The sequence below is a fragment of the Corvus kubaryi genome, unplaced genomic scaffold (assembly GCF_017639235.1).
Source record: "Corvus kubaryi isolate FWS band 111438036 unplaced genomic scaffold, C.kubaryi_AGA036_p1.0 37361, whole genome shotgun sequence".
In the NCBI taxonomy this organism is placed as follows: domain Eukaryota; kingdom Metazoa; phylum Chordata; class Aves; order Passeriformes; family Corvidae; genus Corvus; species Corvus kubaryi.
The window spans coordinates 3,634,599-3,654,155 of NW_024581118.1; the positions used below are offsets into that span (position 1 = coordinate 3,634,599).

The window sequence follows — 19,557 nt, forward strand, 5'->3', positions numbered from 1 at the left end:
TCACCTGAAGTGCCTGATTTTAAGAGAATTACTTCCCAGACCAAATATCCATTTCTCTCTTCTATAGGCTCTATTTCTAGTTTATTGCTCATTTGTTCTGTTTGAAGCTACCCAAGATAAATTTTTTTGGTCATCTAAAAGCTTCAGAGTGAAGAGTCCAGAAAAGAAATATATATATCATCCATATTAGATGCTAATCCTGGGATTCGCTTTTATAGTGGCAACTAAAGCTTGGTTTCCTACAGCATCTGAAGCCAAGTCAGTGCTCTCCACTAAAGAAGAGTGTTCCTCACGGAGATAAACAGTCTAACAACACTTTTAAGCATGGCTACATTTAAATCAAAGCATCACAGCAAATCCTGTGACAGAACCCCCCATTTCACTCACTGTGCCACAGCGTTCACAGCCTGACTTCGCTTCAAAATCCATCCCTACAGTCCTTCAGCTCCCTCCTTTTATTTGGCAATGCAGCATGTCAGCTGGGTGCAGGTGGAAATGCTTTTATTAAACCAAGATCTCTGGTTCAAGATTCCCTACAGAGCCCTGAAGCTTCAGATGAGAAGCAAAGGTAGGCTGTGAGCCCTGTGCTGCACCAGCTCACGTAATTCCTGCCCTGTGTTAGTAGATCTCCAAGGGCCTTTCGTATCTTCCTTACTATTTTTCTGTAAAAGGGAGTTTTAAAACTGGAGAAAGCAGAAAGGTACCTCTCAACATTTCACCTGTGCACAATGTAGCATCATGGGGAGTGGTGGGCCAACAGCCAAACTACTACTAACAAGTGAGAAGAAATGTAAAATGGGGACAGGGTGGAAAGAATCTTAAGACGGTCATCCTATTTCTGTGGTGAAGGCAAAAGAGGACCGGCACAGAGATGCTGCTCTAGCTGAAGCATCTGATGAGGAAAACCCACTTCCAGGAGGGATTCTGAACAGAGGGATGCAAATGGGCAAGATGCATTTGTCAAGGGCAGAGAAGAGCTTTTCTCAAGCAAGGTGTGAAAGAACAGGACCTTATGAAAAGGTGCCCCAGCTTTATGGATGGTTAAGAGAGAACCTTAAAAGCAAATAAAAATACTAACCCTGTAAAAATTTAGACCCAGAGTCAAAATTACATTGCTTAAAGAAGTTATGCTGGCTTTGAGCTATTCTGCATACAGAAAAAGAGAACTGAAATGTGTATGAAATTTATTAATAGTATAGTAAATCAATTTACCTCTTCCTTTTATATCTCAAATATTAAGTACCAATACTTCCTTAACCATTTTATCAATTGCTTACCTCATCTAAACTATAGAGATATATATACACACAAAAATACAGACACACATTAAGCATTAAGCTCCATCAAATCAGCAAATAAAATGAGAGCATATACAGAAACAGCACTTCTGTTTAAATACAATACCGGACTGTGTGGGCATGAAATGCTAGGAAGTCTTGGCTCTTCTATCCTTGAATAAATCACTGAATAAAGTAATTGAAACAGTTTTCAAAATGTGAAAATCATCTCAGCGTGTGAGCAAGCCAAGGCAGGGCTAGGACAGCTTTCCAAAATTGCCCACTACACTGGTCACTGAATTAGTGTTTAGTGCTGTGGATTGCTCACTTTTATTCCTACTGGGGGCAAACAGGAGTGGTCAAGCCAGTGTGCCCAGTTCCCTGCTTTTTTTTAGTACTACTCAAGGAAGGCAGCTTTGACACTTCCTTTAGTAATTTTATAGCCATGCGACAACTCATGGTATTTAAAAGTTATCTTCCTTTTTCCACAGACTAAATGAAATTATTAAGCAAGACCAGCTGAAACTGATGAAGAAAAACCTTTGTTTCCATCATAACACATTAAACATGACTGTTTTACTATATGGAGTATGAAAGTAGACACTAACTCATTTATTTGCTCTGATTATTTTTTAGGAGGTCAGAAATGATGTCTCTCAAGATTCTAGTATTTCTTCTAATATGCCATGTTTTCCACATGTATTTATGGCTGAAAGATCAATTAGAATTCCTTTGTGGGAAGTAATTTCCATCAGTTCAATTACCCCACGTAATTGTTTCAGCAATCATAATACCAATCAAATATCCATTTTAATTTTTATTTAGAGATTCCATTACCAAACATCAAGCAGATGTAAACACTTCTTTCAGTACAAATACCATTTTACCCCTCAGCATCCTCTAAATCATAGAGACACACGTGTAGTCTTTTAAAACCTCCATGAAACTTTCAGGGCTTCCCAATGCTTCTTTCACAACACACTTGCTGAAGACAAACCCAGTTTGTTGGACCTGCCTGTGGGGGTAGAGACACTCCTACCTGCTCCTCACCCCACACGCCCTGCAGCTCCAAAAGCCTTCCTCAATTTATCTGTGCCTTATCCCCCTCTCTGCCTTTCAGGTGGCAAGGAACCCAGTTATCTATTTATCAAGAAGAATTCTGTTTCCTGGTGCTTTACAGCTGTATTTTAATCAGTGGCTGATCCATTTGGAGCTAGTGCTCTCATCTTTCCCTAGAGCTTTTCCCAGACAGTCCCTCTCATTCAAATGCTGCTAGTAGGTATTGTCATTCAACTCTATTTTTACATGTAATTCACTAAACTTCAGGAAGATGCCTGTCGAGCAAGTCAATATTTTACACTCCAGCTTGAATCCATTTTTTGCAGTGCATCAAAATGCAAGTTTATTTTTTTGCCTCCTAAGAGTTACAACCAAAGTAGAACCAGCCTGGAAATGAGAACACCTGAATGAAATGGCAAACCAGTGGTTCCAAGAATGATCAATGTATCTCCTAGAGTCCACAGAGAACAAATGTTGTCAGAACAACTAGTTACAAGTGCATTAAAACTCCCCAAGGAGAAAGAAAATACAGAGCTGCTTAAACATTTATAGGTGCTGCTGAGTTTCAGTTACTCTATGCATAGCACAATACAGCTTCCTCCCAAAGTGACACCTGCTCTGCTCTCCAATCTTTGTATAATCACCAAGAACCATTTAATCTAAGTGAATAAAAGGCTCGTCGTGCCTTCCCCACTGACTACTTCAAAAAAATAAAAACATTAACAGCCATCTCTGCCCAGCCTAGGAAAGCATGAGCCCACCCACAGGGATCGTAGTTGGAGCTATGGGAACATGCACAGCCCCAGCTTTACAGCACGCTTCAGGTAAAACCAGTTAAAATTCCCAGTATGGCTTTGTAGTATTTATAGAACAATATTATTAATCAGAAAGAGCAGCTCTTGTCGTGTTAGCACATTGAGACTCCCACAAGCCAGCTCTGCCTGAGTGAGCCCAATAAACACACTAGGCAGCTTGTTCCCCTGCCTTTTATCTCTGATAGAGGCACCCAAATGAAAAAGTCAGGCTGGGGGATGATGTTGACACGTCACTGTGGGTATTGTGGCACTTGAGAAGTTCTACTCAGAGACAATTGAACGGCAAAGACACTCCAGTTTTGGGCACAGCAGCCAACGTCACATCTTTGGGGGAAATAAAGAATAAAGGAGGGAAGAAACAATATCCCTTTGCCCCACATCCCTTTTACCTACCTGCACAGCCAAAAGCTAGGTGATACCTAGAAGATGGGCTGAATTTGACACAACACACGTTAGCCTTGGCCTCGATGCTCGCGACTGAGTTGTCCAAGTTGGTAGACCAGAGTTTCACTAGAGAAAGGAAAAGAGAGACACGAATAAACAAAAACCAACAAAAACATGAACTTCATCTGAAAGGCCTAAAATCTAGTTATTTCACGAAGAAGATTCTGCAAAGCCTCAGTTGCTAAGACATTAGTGGGTCTAAAGGGTCAGTTGTCACTGGTGGTTGGTAAGTTTGAGAATATTCTCACATTGGAAATATCCTGCCCACCTCTAGACACACAGGAGATGCCAAAAGCCCCCATCCCACACACCTGAGACCATCAGAGCAGGAGACTAACCACATGCTACAACCTCAGTGCTTAAGGTTACTGCAGGGCAGATCTGTACAACCAAGAACAGGAAGGCTTGCATCCTTTTTTGCTCCTTGTCCCTGTGCTGGGATGCAAGAACTCCTTGCTCCACAGCAAAGCTGCTTTGCACAGAATAAATATACCTAATTGTATGCACAGTGAGTGAGAACAACTTGTTTTATTCTTGAGAAACTGGCACAGACAGGAGAGAAATCAGTATGCTGGCTTCCTATGATGCAATAATCCCTTAATACAAGAACTTTACTGTTCTGTGAGAGTACCACATGAACACTGATTATACTACGTGCTAGAATGAGCTCTTCCCACAAGCACTCCAGTGCTTCAGAGAATGGCCAACAAAAACCACCAGGGCTTTTCAAAATACAGCCTTCCCCACCTACCAGAAACACTTCAAGCACCATGTAACCTTACGATGAAGAGTGCCAGGTGCTCCTCACATAGTTAATCTTGGTATTAAAAGCTGAACAACACCCTGCCTTCAGCCCAGATAAAGAAGCAGCAGACTGGCATCAAGCCCCATTGATGCCTACAAGGCAGAAAAGACTTCAACATTCTCCCCTCCCTCTTTTCTTGATCAGTGGCTCAAGCTGTACTTGAGTGTCACAAGCTGAGGCTGGAAGCAGAGCAAGCTGGAATCAGTGTTGAACATGCAGGAGCTACATGGAGGGTTAATCCCCTCAAGAGCTCCCCTTGAGCTGCACGGGCTTCTTCAGATCTGTGGCCAACAGGTCCTCCACAGTCTTCTTACTGAAAAATCACTTTGGAGGTGAAGTGAGCAAAAATGGCAAAACAACAGGAATCTTGCAACCCACTGTGACCAATACATGAGAGATCAGCAGTCTTGTGGTGCATCCCCCACTCTCTGAGGGGTGCTCTGTGTCACCTCTTGGTCAGCATTTCCCAGGGGCTTTGAAGGAGAAGCAAGGTTTCCACGTGGATGATCCAAAGATGTTTTAGAAGACGAAGGAAAAGGAGGAATACTGGCAGGTTGGTTCTAGTGCACTTTTTAATAGTATAACAAGCAATGAAAGCAACAAAATCAGGCTGTTTCTGATCATACAAGGATGGAGGAAACATAGCACTGCTCAGAGCACACCCAGGAATCCTTGTAAGTACAGCACTGTGTGGATCTCTGGCAGCTGCCTGGAACCACCAGAAAGCAGCACACATAGACACCAGCAGAAATACAAACACCAGTGGCAAACTCTATTTGCCCAGAAGCATTATGTAAAATTCAATGAAAACAGCATCCAGCCCGAAGCTGGTTTTCAGAAAAAAAATTCATTCTCATTGATCAGAGCTATAATATTTGTCCTAAACATCTGGCTACATGCAAGCATGGCTTAAGAAGCCCTCTCCTCCCAGGCACAACTGGATGAGAAAGCTTCTCCACCATGTTCTGCACTTGGGGGCAGAGGGGAACAGGAGCAGGGAAGAATTTTGCAAAACAAGAAAATATTAACATTTTGCTTAAATGAACAGACACCAAGAGATGAGTAGTCTAAGTTCTGGTGGCAGTAAAGGCCATCAAGTTTATGGCCGAGATAAGAAGCAAATAAAACACGTTTACAAGAGGAGAGTGTCAGCACACAACACCACTTCACCCTGAGGAGTGTGGGGTGGTGGACATGATCTCAAGTTCAGAGCAATACTCTGGCCAAATCTAGTATTAAAACAACACAGGCTTATCTTGAAGCCTTCCAACCAGGTATTTAAAGCTGCATCCAAAGCAGCAAAGTCTCTCCTTGACCCCCCCCCCCCCCCTGCCCCAAACAAACAAACAAAAAAATGGCCATCTGCTCCCAGCTCTGTAGCAGAAGCTAATTGAGGGGCTCCCTTTCAGCTTGGCTCCTCTTTTCATTCAAGCTTGCAGGTCATAAGCTGAGCCATTTAATCTGGTGAAGAGACAACCCATGTGCTCAAAGTCACGATAATATTCGCCACAACTGACAGGCGCAGATTAGAGCCTGCAATTTCTGTGATCTAACTGCTGTGAGATACACCAGGCTCCAATTATACCTTAGTCAGTACCATAAAAAGGATAGATGGGACATATAACAACACATAATGAAACATGTCAAGTTTTACCTAGAACTGCCCATTATTTTTTAAAAAGAACTGACAGGTTAATCAAGCATAATTCATAAGGGTAGAGTTTATTTGCTGTAGCTTTCATTGATTTTGCTGCGGTCGAGGCAGTAATTATACAACACACAGATGTCTTGATAACATCTAGAATTGTGTTGATGAGACAAGCAACCATCTGAGATTGACTATTTCTGAAACACATGCTCTCAAAGCATATTTTTCCTCATTTTGCAGTTGCTGAGAGACATCTTTATGTGGCCGAACACCTACTCCTCACAAAAGTAGTAAAAAGATGCCTCCAGAACAGTGTTTTCAGTTTAAAATGTTTAGGTCTTTTCGAGGATTTTTTTTTTTCCCAGTTGGAGCTTTACATCAAATGTGTAAGCTTATAAATTAATTTTCCATGCATCAGTTCTGTGTCTAAACACTGACTAAAAGAGGCAGAAGCCTGTACCACAATAGCTGAAGGTGTTGATGTTCACAGTTAGTACACAAAGATGTTTCATCCAGCCTGTCACTTGTGCAATTCTTATCTGCTTATGTGATGAAGAGCCCGCTGCCACTCTGTAAAAGCTCTAAGCCAGGAATAGGATCTTGCTACCAGAAAATTCATTTGCAGAGATTAGCAGAATCCCTAAGAAAGGAGAAAGCTACTGAATTGTCCTGCTAGGCAAAATTTTGGATCCACTGCCTTGTGCAGGTGTCAGGAAGGTGAGACTGTCAGTAGGCAGTGACTGCAGGGCACTCCATTGGTAAGACACAGGCTTTCTTGTCAGTATTATAATTGTCAACATCATCTTGACTTTTTCAAGGCACTCCCACCAAATGAATCCAACAACCCCACAAATCTCCAGAAAATCCCTGCATTTTTTAGCCAGGAAAATGACCAAACTGAAGGTTCAACTTGGTATTTTAAGAGCAATAAATACCTACGCCTCAAGTCAACAGAAGCTGAAGGAATGCAATATCAATGAAAGTGAAGTCCCAAACAATCCTGTGGAATTTGGAGGAGCAGACTCTGAGCTGCAGTTCTCAGGCTATTTTCCCTCTGTAGAAGGCTTTCCTTTCTTTGTTTTTAATGAAGTCAATTTTTTTTTAATGAAGCTCTGCATATCTGTGTTGCCTTGCTGAATTCAGGGACACTATAAAAAAAAATAGCTGTAGGACTAGTACCAGGGTCTCATTTACCAAGGCAGCATGGAAATTATTTTCCTGAGATGCAATGAGACAGATGCCTGCATTCCTCCTTGCCATAAGACAATGAAAAGTAACTACTGCCACAAACTCAGTGCTCTCAGTGCTCCTGTTCTATCCTACCTCTCAATTTTGAGCCAGGAATAATGAAGGAACTACAGGTGTAAAACCAGGACTCTTTTCTTCAGTCAAATTTATCAGTGCTCCTTCTATCTTGTTGAGGTTCAGAGAGCTTCAAAAACAAAGCCAGAGCAGAGAAACACTTGGTCACCCCCAAAAAGGCTTCTATCCCAGTGAAGACAAATTCTACCACATAGCATCACAAAATATTTCGCTCTCCCTCATCTGCTAACTTCACCATGGCCATAAAACTACACCCCCAACCCAGAACAGACACCTGTAAGCATTAGCTAAGTGTGTAGCTCCAGCCCTGTCTCGGTACTTTGGTGCCATCATTTTTCCTTCACAAAATTAATCTTTTCTCCTCCAAGAGCAGAAATTCACCCTTTACTACTTACATGAGAACCACATCTCCTGCCATTATTAATGTGCATAAAAGAATTTAAATTAAGACTCTGCCTTCTCCCCAGGCTGCTTGTAGAACAAGCAAACACCAATTTTACTCACTGCTGTCTAGTTAGAGCATACCTTTGGGTCCCTACAGACATACACAAGTACCTTTGTCCTTTGAAGAGGGGAGGGCATAACAACTGTAGATAAAAGCGAAGGGTTTGTACACACAGCAGTTACTCTAAGTACAACAATGCTTTTATGCTGTCATTGTCTGCTATGAAAGTAGAAAGCTCTTGCACAAGTAAGCGTATTCTGGACTATATTCGTCCAACAAGATGGACAATGCAAGAACCTGGGGCCCAAGGACGCTGCTTCTAATTACAGCAGAATAATTTTCTCCCTGGTAGTACTCTGTTAGCACCCCCTCCACAGTGCCTGAGCCCCAGCAGAGAGAGCTGTGAAGCCCAGGATTTTTCATTTATGAGCACCTTCTCCAGTGCGCGCCTGCTTTCAGAATTAGCTTGCGACTCGAAACGACCGAGGACAGACAGGCAGATACACAGGCAAGAGAGTGGAACTGGCAAAGCTGTCCCTTCTTTTGCTGGCTTGTCTTGATCACTTGGCAGGGAAACGTGACACTTGCGCTTTGTGGGGAAGAAGGACGAGATTAGCTCCGGAAAGCCCAGTGTGGCCTCAAAAAGCAGAGAAATGAAAGAGGACAGGAAGAGTAGATAAAAGATCTTTCCTGCCAGATACTCTACCTGGCCAAACATGTATTACTGCGTACTAAAACTGACCAGAACTCAACCAAACAGTCATGAACGTAAGCAGAAGGACAACATTTTAAGTTAGGCAGGTTTGAATTAAGACACTTGTCATAAGCATTACCTTTCCCTCACATTCAGTCTTTCAATGTGATCACCAAAACAGAAGGGGGACACTACAACATTAATGTGGACATTTTGCTACTATTGCTCTGTACCTCAAAGACTTTTAAAATCTGTCCTGAGACTCCACTTGCCTCTAAAGGGCTCTTTATATATGCAAATCACAGGCAAATCATGGTAAAAATTAAGGATAAAATGTTCCAGGCCAGTTTTATCTACCAAAACCCCAATACACCTTCAAAGGACCTTTGTGAATTGAAATGCAGGTTATGTGGATCTGCAGGCTTTATTACAATAATTTCTAAGTAAACAGTACACTTTTAGAGACAATTACTGAAGAAGTGAACTGTTAAACTGAAGACAGAAGCTCTGCTTGCAGCTGGGCTTTGCAAAACTGGACACCTCGTTAACATGCTGATAAATGCAGATCAGCTTTTCCACATGCATGGCAGGAGTGGGGAGCACTGATGAAGAGGCTGTTAACTTACAAGGTGACTATTCACTCCTGCTGCATTTAAGCACACAGAAAACACACCTGCCTTCCACCAAAAAGGAAGGGGAAGCATGTCAAAAACATTTAAAACTCACCTTAATTATAAAATAATCACTGAAGTTTTGTAAATGGAATTACCAGCTTCAGGAACAGGACAAGAGAGAGTGGCTTCCCAGTGCCAGAGGGCAGGGTTAGATGGGATATTGGGAAGTAATTCTTCCCTGTGAGGGTGGGCAGGCCCTGGCACAGGGTGCCCAGAGAAGCTGTGGCTGCCCCTGGATCCCTGGCAGTGTCCAAGGCCAGGTTGGACGGGGCTTGGAGCAACCTGGGCTAGTGGAAGGTGTCCCTGCTCATGGCAGGGGGTGGAAAAAAGTGAGCTTTAAGGTCCCTTGCAACCCACGCCATTCCATGAGTCTGTGATTGCCAAATGCAACTGAGGAACAGTCATTTCTTTTGGAACATTTAAGCATTTAAAAGCTTTTTGGAAGGGGTGGGGGGAGCAGCGTACAAAGTTTAGTACTTATGAAAAATTAATTTATCACTTCAAAGCAAATCATGAAGAGCTCTGTCCAGAGCTCTATCAGCCCATCTGGGAGAGCAGATCCCCACTGATTAGGAAAGGAACTTTTAAGCTCTTGCTGTTAAATAACTCTGATTTGATACTGTAAACATATTACAGATAAAACTCTCATTCATTAGGGATGAAGAATACTACATCTCACTCAGTGCTATCCTCTTCTTAGAAGAGGAAGATTTTTTTACCACCATGTGGTAAAGGGCTTGGCCTAAGGGTTCTCCAAAAGTGCTTTGACAAATGGGACCCTGGAGCGTGGAAAGCTGAGAGCTGCTCCCAGCACTCCTGCTCAGTCCACCATCCAACTCCTAAAAGCTCCAAGAAACACAGGGCACACTTGGAAAGCAGGAAGCTTCAGCACAGTGTTCAACATGCAGAGCTACAGGTAAAAGAGCAGCAGGCGTTTTTTAACTGCTGCTTTTTTATTGACAGCCTCCTTTTTGAAATATAAATACACGCTGCTCTTTTGAAAGGCCCCGAGGCTTTAACTCGACAAGTTTAACTAATGTTAAAACACATTTTGGTTCGTTTGGAGTCCAGGAAAATGTTAGCTGAGGGTATATTACACACACAAAAAAAAAAGTGAAGCAAGAGATCTTAATCCAAACAAAGCCTCTCCTTCTCTAAGATCCAAACGGCTCAGTAATATCTTGACACATCACCACAACAACTACAATACTGAAGGCAGCTGAGGAATCAGCTCCTTGAAACAGCACACTGTTGCTCTTCCCAGGGAATACACAGAGCCTAAGTCTTCTGCACAGAGATTGAAATAAAATAGTACCTTTGGCATCATCAGAGCCTGAAGCCAATAGCTTAGGGTCCATCAAGTTAAAGTCAACGCTCCAGCACCTTTTCTCATGCTCCTGGTTGAGAAAAACAAGAAAAATATTGCAAGGCAGTGAGTTGTAATATGATAGAACAGTAAAGGAAAACACACGTTTGGTATAAATTGTCAGCAGGCCCTGGAGAGAGAAGCTTACTATCTTTAGCAGCTTTTCAAAAAATATCTTTTCTCCCAATCAGACCAATATCCTATCAATATGCTAGACATGCCAGGAAAGCAAAAAGCATTAGAATGGCTTTTTTAAAAACCTAGAACTGATTTCATTTGTCCTTGGAAAGAAAGAAAATGTTTCAGGAGATACACATTAAAAACCTGGTTTTGCAGCATGATTTGACTGGCTGTGCTTCCACCATGTGCTGCTTCTCATCCTAGATCGTAGTTTTATCTTCCAATATTAATAAGCAACTTTTAAGTATCTCCCAACATTGACAAGATGGCCATTTCAAACATGCCCTCCGCTCTGGAAGTCCTGGAAATCCTCACCTTCCTGTTGAGCTATTAAGCAAATCTTCTGGTATCTAATCCTCTGTTTTACCACTCAAATAAATATTATTAAAAGACTGCACACTCCTCCTCAAAACACAGAAGAGCTGTAATTGCTGTGCTGGCACATCCCACATGGAAGCAGAACATGGCATTGAATAAAATCTGAAATTCAGTCAAACCCTTTGTTTAAAGCCTTCACACAGGCTTAGAAGACAAAAAGCTCACGACGATGAAGTCACTAAAGGGTTTCAGTACATGCAAAGCAGATGTCAATGCCTCTATACAAATCCAAATAAAAAATTCAAGTAATCTGATAGGAAGCAAAATTAGTTTGTTTTAACATAAGCAACAGCTGGTCATCTCTAGGTTGATTATTCAGCCTCATAAAGAAATGCAAAATGTATTTGAGAGGAAAACAGACTAGACTTATTCTGTCCAGTATAATTTCTCTTTCATTGAGATATGCAAAGGATTAATGAAAACAAGCATTATAAAATGGGTAAAAAACAACAAAAAAGTAAACACAGGCTTAGATAGGAATTAGAACTTATGGTGAACTGTCAAGGAGAGGGAACTAAAGTCCAGCCTGTAGTTCCTTCATTATCACTGACCAGTTTCAATGGACTATGCTATCTACACAACAGCCTGCAGCACTTCCAGCCTCTTCCCAAACACAACAGCCCTCTTCCACCCTCCTTGTTCTGACCAAGCTTCTCAGAAGCCATTAGACAGAAACACAACGTTTGAGTGTCACGAAGAAGCACAGCTCCCGGAACTCCTCCTTAGCAGCTCTGGCTGTCGAGCTGAGCACGCTGTGTGCTGAGGGCTGTGTGGGGAAGGAAGGGTTCTGCCTTGTGCTCCCTTCCCCCAGCCTCACCACCCAAATCTGCATTTTGCACTTCTGCTTCACGAGCACCTGCGCTGGCAGTCACTGCAGGGCTTTACAAAAGGCTTTTGACAAGGACTGAAGTGGAACAGGTATGGAGAGACAGAGGCTTCTAAAGAAAGGTGAGACAGCTTCCAGGAACTGAGTTCTCCCTGGGCAGATTCCCTGCCTGAAAGCAGCAGCAAGAAAACACCAGCTGCCTCACGACTGTGACAGGAAGACAGAGCTGCCTCCCTTGCAGGACTACAGCTCAATAAAGCTGTGCGGATGAGACGCATTTACCAAACAGGAGGAACATCCATTTCACCCTGTGGAAAAAGAGGGTGAAAAAGTACCAGCAAAAGTACCTCCAGAACTGAGTAAAAAGCAAAAGGCTTTTGCTGGACTAGGAGCAGAACCTCAGACTCAGTGCTGCTTGCCCCACACAGGAAATGTTGTTTGCTGGTTGCATGTTACCTGGTAGACCTTGGATCTTTGTCCTGTGAATCCATCCCAAAGGATGACGGTGCCTTCATAGTCACTGCTGGCTAGCAGGTTCTTGTGGTAACTACTCCAGCTGATACAGCTTAAAAAGAGCAAGCCCTGGTCAGTTTACAGTCAATCATAACATACAACACAAAAATCACTTTCGCAATACATCAGGCAATAAGTATCTTGGCAAAGCACACAGCACCTTGATCAAAGCGCCCCACTGAAACATGCAGTTTGGGGAAAACAAACCAAAACCCATCAGAAATAAAACAAACCTTCTTTCACAACCTAAAAGCAAAGCTTCGTTGGCTGAAGAGACATTTCCCCCTTGATAAGAAGTGCTAGGGTTTAGAATTTTTTAAAAATGCATTTATCTCAAACACTGATTTTTTTGCTATTTGAATACCATACAAATTCTCAGAGAGCTCAAGGTTTGACTCCTTAACCTCCTAGCAATAGACACTACTGTTATTATTACCATAAACAAATTATTATCATACCATAAAGATAACTACTTACCAAAGAGTAGTTGTAAATGTAAAATGCATAGCTGCATGGACAGTAAATCAGCCTCTTCTGCAGCACACATCTAATTTTCTATATATGTACCTATGTGCACAGGAAAGTTTGACTTCTGAGAAACTACTTCCAGCTTTCTGTAAATGCTGGAAGTAAAGCCTTCCTATCCAGGAGGAAACAGCAGTTTGCTGTATTTTAAGAAATGTTTCTGATCAAGAACTGGAAAATATATCACACAGGTTTTTATTTCAAGCTGAATTGAGGTGCTGTGCAAAACTAAATGATGATTCCACTGGCAAACTCTAACGATGAGCAGAGAAAACAAGAGCAGCAACACTGCCAAGTTGCACTCGTAGCATTCTGGCACTACGCCTCCACTCTGACTCCCAAAAAATGTGACAGAGGTAAGAAAATTTGTAATACTTGTTCACCAATTTTTGGACCATCTGGCAAAGAAGCACGCCAGTTGGTATCAACTGTGATGTACACAGCAGAAGCTGAACTGACAGATCCCATTTGTGCAGGTCCTCGAGCAGCTCTGACACAGATAACTAGATCATGGTAGCCTTGGGGGCAAGTTTTAACCAACAATACAAACGAGAAGTCCACAATTCCGTAACTTCTTAGCACTGCTTTGATCAGTGCAGCTACACATTGAAATGTGTTGTAGATACATGGATACTGATTTAGGAGTATTATACCTTGCCAAATTCTTGGTTCCACTATATGCTTGTATCCCGTTTTCCTTAATAATTTACACACAGAAGAGGAAAAATCCTCTTCCTTTCTTATGGTAGTTAAATATAAACATTTATTTTTCCATTAGTTAAGTAACAGCAGGCAGCATTGGTATTCTGCTCCTGACTACGGTGAAACTTAACAGTACCCCGTGGCTTTAAAACTTTACATTCAGAAACTTAAAGTATTTTTTACCCAATGTAAGCCACTGTTTTTAACCACCAGCTGCTAAGAGGATGGTTGCAGTGATACAGCTCACACAATGATTTCCCTGGCTTCACCTCTTCCACGATACATCACTAATGAGGAAATATTAAGTATCCCCAACCCTTATAGGTGTGAGAGCTGTCCACAAATACACCATCAAGGAGCCATCACTATTCCAGCTCTACTTCCATTTAGGTACCCACACAGAAAAGCAGGTCTTGACAGCCTGTGTTTTACTGGAAGCCTTATTCTGAGAAGCTTAAGTGGCTCCCTGAGTTCCAAATGAAGTTGGCAGGCACTGCCCACCAGGACCATGAGGTGAAGGTTGCAGCAGCCCAGAGATAAGCACATCTGACATCTGGAGTCACGTTTCCAGGTGGAGCAGTCCCTGATGGAAGCAAAAGCAGTTCAGAGGCCTAGAGCAGTGAGCTCTGGGCTGGGAGCAGTCTCCAGCTAATGGCAGGGAGGTCGACACCACACCACAGGAGACCTTTATCAGTTCAGACCTGTTCCCCTGACTAGATTATCTCCTCTCAAGTCAGGGCTTCAAGGAGCTTAAGGAAAAAAAGGAACTAATCTGTAAGTGAAGCCATCATGTACAAGCAGGAAGCAGGAATACAACCCAGAGCCATATCATAGAAGGCAGTCTCCTATCTGGATGGCTTTGAGAGGACATCAGACAATATCAGCAAGTGAAGAGGGTCCTAGAGAAAGGCTGATGTGCTGGTAACACTTCAGGTGGTTTGAGGAGGGATGTTCCAGCTGAAGTATGAAGATGATAATCACATAATCACATCTTGTCAAAAAGGAAATCACCTGAGACAATGAAAATTAGGAATTACTGAGTAGGTAGAAAGATATAAAGGACAAGAGTTTAACAGTTCTGTTTGAGATGTGATAGTTGTAAAACAGTTCACTGGCTCAGATGGTCCAGATGGAGAAAAACACAGGGTTTCTGTGCCCAAAAAAGCCATATTCATTGGATCTGGCACAGCAAAGATCCCACTGCAGCCTGATGGTGTTCACAAGGGGTTAACACTCATTTGGAAAGAATTTGTAGATAGACTTAAAGTGGAAAACAGGAACTGACAGGTGAAAAATGTTTTGGGATATGCAGCCACTAAGTGGTTCAATTAACACCTTTTAAGTCACACACACCATAAATCTTTCATTTTTAAGTAATATGATTAAAGGATCATAGTAAGACAAAAATCAACTCTATTCCAACTCTCTGCCTTAATTCTGCTCTCATCCCTACCCAACTCTCTTTACAAAGTTTGAAACTAGAGCTTTTTCCTTAACACTGCAATACCTGAGCTTCTTTTTAACTTAAATTCTCCAAAGTAACCTTTACAGAGCACAATTTAGGGTTGGATCAGGTGGAGGGGAGCACCCTTTCCAGGCAGTGTTTGAGCAAGGGCTATCCTTTCATAGAAATCATTGAATGGTTTGGGGTAGAAGAAACCTTAAATGTCCCCTCATTCCAACCCCCTGCTGTGGGCAGGGACACCTTCCACCAGACCAGGTAGCTCCAAGCCCCATCCAACCTGGCCTTGGACACTTCCAGGGATCCAGGGGCAGCCACAGCTTCTCTGGCACCCTGAGTTGTACCATCCTCTGAGCAGACAGCTTCCTAACACGTAACCTAAATCTCTCCTCTTTCCACTTAAAATCATTCCCCCCCTTGTCCTATCACTCTCTGCAGCTCTAAAAAGTCACTCTGTAAAAGTCCTTTGGTTGTATCCTCTGGCATCTGTGACAATGCACACCTGGAAGGAGGATGTCCTAGAGCTGGGATGTTATGATGTTTCTCTTCCATATGGCTTTCCTGGCACCTGCAGAGGGTTGAGAACCTACTGCCAATGTTCCCCTTAAGGGAAGCACTGATCTTTCTTCCATGCCCAACACAGGCAATTTTGTTGAAGCTTTAAAGACATCTATTTTTTCGGGTTCCCTTGAGATGTTATCATGGGTAATGAACTGAGTAACAAACTCAAAAAAGGCATGGAGGAGCAACCTGGAGAAAGGCACAGGAAAGGGCAAAGGTGACAAGAACCAATAACGCAGCTTGCACAGTCCTCAAAACAGATAAACCATCAAACCCCTGGAAGTTCATAAAAATAACCTTTTGTAGACAACCTTCAGATGGTCTGCAGCCACGTCCAGGAGAAGCTGATGTGTGAAGGCTCTAAGATATGATATAAAAATAACTACCTAGGGCTGAGAGAATGTATAATTCAGCACTGGACTAAAAGCCATTGTGCCATGCCATCTTTTATTTTAAGTACAGTAGCTGTATTTTTTTTTTTTCAGTTTTTGCTCTGTTCTTTAATCCAGAAAAAGAGTGATAGTTACACCCCAGAGATTTATCTTATCAGGAGGTGTGATAGCTTTCCTTCCTAGGGGATTAAGCTGGAGAAACTGTAGTTGAAAGCTAATCACCAACCTCTGAAAAACTCTCCTAACCTCAGCATCTGATCCAGCCACACAGAAATCCTGACCCTGGAAAGATTCATGTGCATCCTTCATTTTATTCAGAGACAAGTGGGCCAGCTCAGTCAGTGTTGTCAGTTATGCTGATCTTTCTTTCATGAGCCAGTATTTCTATGGCTGAAATGTCTCAAATCCAGGATCAAGCTACCCAGTGTTAACCGCCCCTCTGGCGGTGAGAGTTAAATGAGGTTAAAGCTTTTAATAAGGCACAAACTTCCGTGGTCTCATCTGCTTCTGAGCACCAAGTGCTTCAGACCCAGTCTGTCACCACGAGCCCACTGATGACTGGTAGTTTTAGGACTGAGATGTTTTTAAGGGCATGATCTACTGCAAAGAACATCCACGTGATTAACAACACGAAACGAATACTTCGGAGACATATGGAATTACATTACTGTTATGAATGTTTTAAATAAACCCCTTTTTCCCTAATCAATTCAAAGAAAACCTCTAGTGTGGTAAAAGACAAATACTTCTACAGAAAATTTCATCTTCCTGCAAAGTGAAGCAGTAATTCTAAAAACTAGAATTAATGCAAGTTGAAGGCATACTTCCTCATAACCTGTTTAGTGTCAAACATCCTCTGTATTGGACATACAGGCATCCAACACAACCAGCTCATACCACCCCAAATAGCAAAGACTCTATGATGAAAAAGACCATATGACAAGTTTTTGCTTAATTTAAACTTAATAGCAAGAAGTGGCTGCCATTTTCAAAGCTGACAGCAATACACCCATGAAGTGCTACAAGGATACAGAAATCACACGTTTGATTTATTGACACCGAAAAATGAAAACAGTAAATTATTAGCGCCTCCTAAAAAAGAAAGACTACTGATGCTTTGCTTTTACTGCAATTGACTAAACAGATGCAGCTGATTTTGGAGGTTTATGGTAACATCTATCACTGAAGTACAGATGCTGCAAACACACAGTGGTGAGCATGCAGAATACTAAACGTGGATTTCAAAAGCATGTTTACCTAACCACACTCGCACATCACCTGCTGTAGATTAACAAGGTCTAAAGCCAATTTTTTACCTGAATGCTAGATCTCCTTGTTTTTCTCCCCCTGCAATCTATGGCAAAACAACAAATCTGCCTCTTGAATAAATCAGAGCAGAGCTGTGGCTTGCTGCTAGCCATTCCTCTTCGTCCTTTCCCATCTCCCACAAGGGGGGAGCTGCAGATTAGTGCCTGCCATAGCTAGGGACACAGCAAGTCATAATTAGCTCACAGGGTGCTGTTTATAGCTACTATACAATGCCAGGATTTGTTTCTTGTACTGAAGCTATGAATCTGTAAATGGGATTTTTATGAGGATTTATGTGTCATCTTGTGTTTTTCCTGGAAGCTTATGCCACTGTTGTTCCCAGGGGACGCGATGCACATTTACCAGAAACCCAACACACCGACTTCCTCCCCGTTCTTAAAAATAGGGATAAGAAGGCTCAGCAGATGACGAAAAAAGCATGTATTTAAGAAGCAGGTGGGTGTAAAAAAGGGGGTTGGAAAAGAGGAAGAGACTCAGCTACAGCTGGTACCAGGGCTCTGCTCCAGGAAAGCCTACAATCAATTACTGCTGGCATGAAGCTCAAGCTTTCAGCAGGCACCCAGCTGGCACACGGCAGAGCAGGGCTGGGCTGGCGCCAGCCCCGGCCCAGGCACGGGCTTCCCTTCCCGCAGCTGCTCCGGGCTAGACTTGCTCTTGGCCAGACACAAATGCTGTCACCTGTCTGCTTTTATAAAAGCCCATCAGAGCCTCTGCTCCTCTGAAAGCTGAGTCACCAACATCATTGCTAATGATTTATGTTCCAGCATCATTGCTCTGAACAAGGTTAACCAGGATCAATTTAACCAGGAGAGACATGTCACCAGATCTCATCTGCACACAGACCCCTGCGTCTCTGCTGGGAAGAGAAATACCACCCATGTGCTCGAGCAGAAATGTGTTTGTCTTCAATATCAGAAGGGGCACTCACAGGTAGAGCAAAGCCTCTCAAAAGCTGCACTTTCACCCAAATTAAGATCAACAGCTTTAAGCTGAGGCTTCTCACAAAGCACAGGCTCCACATGTTTAGATTTTTCTATTACAATATGGGCACATTTTCAGCACACTGCAATATTCCATAATGAAATTACAGCCTTCATCTATAACTTCTCCCTCAAGCTACACCACTTCAGAAAAGCAAGTTATTATGCTGCTCGATGCTGCACCAGCGAACCCCAGCACCGGTGACTGGCAGCACAGCTAATGGATATAGCAAGGATGCGTTTGACTGACAGACCAACTTTATTTGTCAAAACCAAAAGCACCTACATGCCAAAGGAAGCCTGATATAATTGGAGGAGGCTGATGGGGGGGGGAAAAACCCCACCATTTATTTCTTCAAAGGAATGAGAGAAACCAGGGTAAGAAAATGAGAGAGGACCTGATCCTCCTCTACTGAGGCAGAGAGTCAGAGAAGAATGCATTTAGCACTGTCATATATACATAAAATATATCTGTGCATGACATTTGAGAATGAGAAAAAAATCTTGAGAGCAAGCAGCATCTTGTCTGGAGCACAAAGCCAACACGTGTAACACCCCTGAGGGCACTAATGTGATTCTCCTCACTGGCAGCTGTGGGACAAGGGAGAATTAACAATTTTCCTAATGACTGGCAAGAGCATCAGGGTAGATCCCCTGTCAAAACAAACAGCAAGTTTGGAATTTATTTCAAGTTGCCCAAGAAATACCAAACACACATTGCTTTCCCCCTTCTAATTAAGGCAAAATTGACTGCTAGATGGTTCTCCTACTATTCTGCTCCTCTCTCCAGAAAAATGAAGCTGAATGGTGCAAACTCAGCTATGACTCAAGTAAAAATGCAGGACTTTTCACCAGCCCAGCCAAACACAAGCTCCATAATCAGTACAGCATATCAATACTAATCACTCTCAGGCTACTTTTACCCACTGTGAAATCTAGTCTCATGGTCAGCTGCATTTATATCCTTCCCTTCATAAAATAGTGTTATGCAATTCCTGGGAATAACGAGCACAAGCAACACAGGAATGACTGATCTATCTTCAGCAATGTGTCAGCTACAAAAAGCGTGACTTTTACGCTCTAAAATAGGCTCGCAAACATTTCTAATTTTGTTGCACAACATTTTGTTTTCACAGAAGCTGGACTGTTACATAAATTT

The 19,557-nt window shown here is 42.5% G+C and overlaps 1 protein-coding gene across 2 annotated transcripts in view; it reads right to left on the minus strand.

Moving 5' to 3' along the window:
* The window catches only part of COP1 (COP1 E3 ubiquitin ligase), a 124,503-nt gene that overhangs the window by 51,544 nt on the left and 53,402 nt on the right, over nucleotides 1-19,557 (minus strand). For both annotated transcript variants that reach the window (XM_042033833.1, XM_042033832.1), the window contains exons 13-15: nucleotides 12,391-12,499; nucleotides 10,500-10,581; nucleotides 3,545-3,661 (exon numbers count right to left, since the gene is read on the minus strand). In XM_042033833.1, coding sequence (XP_041889767.1) covers nucleotides 3,545-3,661; nucleotides 10,500-10,581; nucleotides 12,391-12,499 — 308 coding nt within the window. The remainder of the gene's footprint in view (nucleotides 1-3,544; nucleotides 3,662-10,499; nucleotides 10,582-12,390; nucleotides 12,500-19,557) is intronic.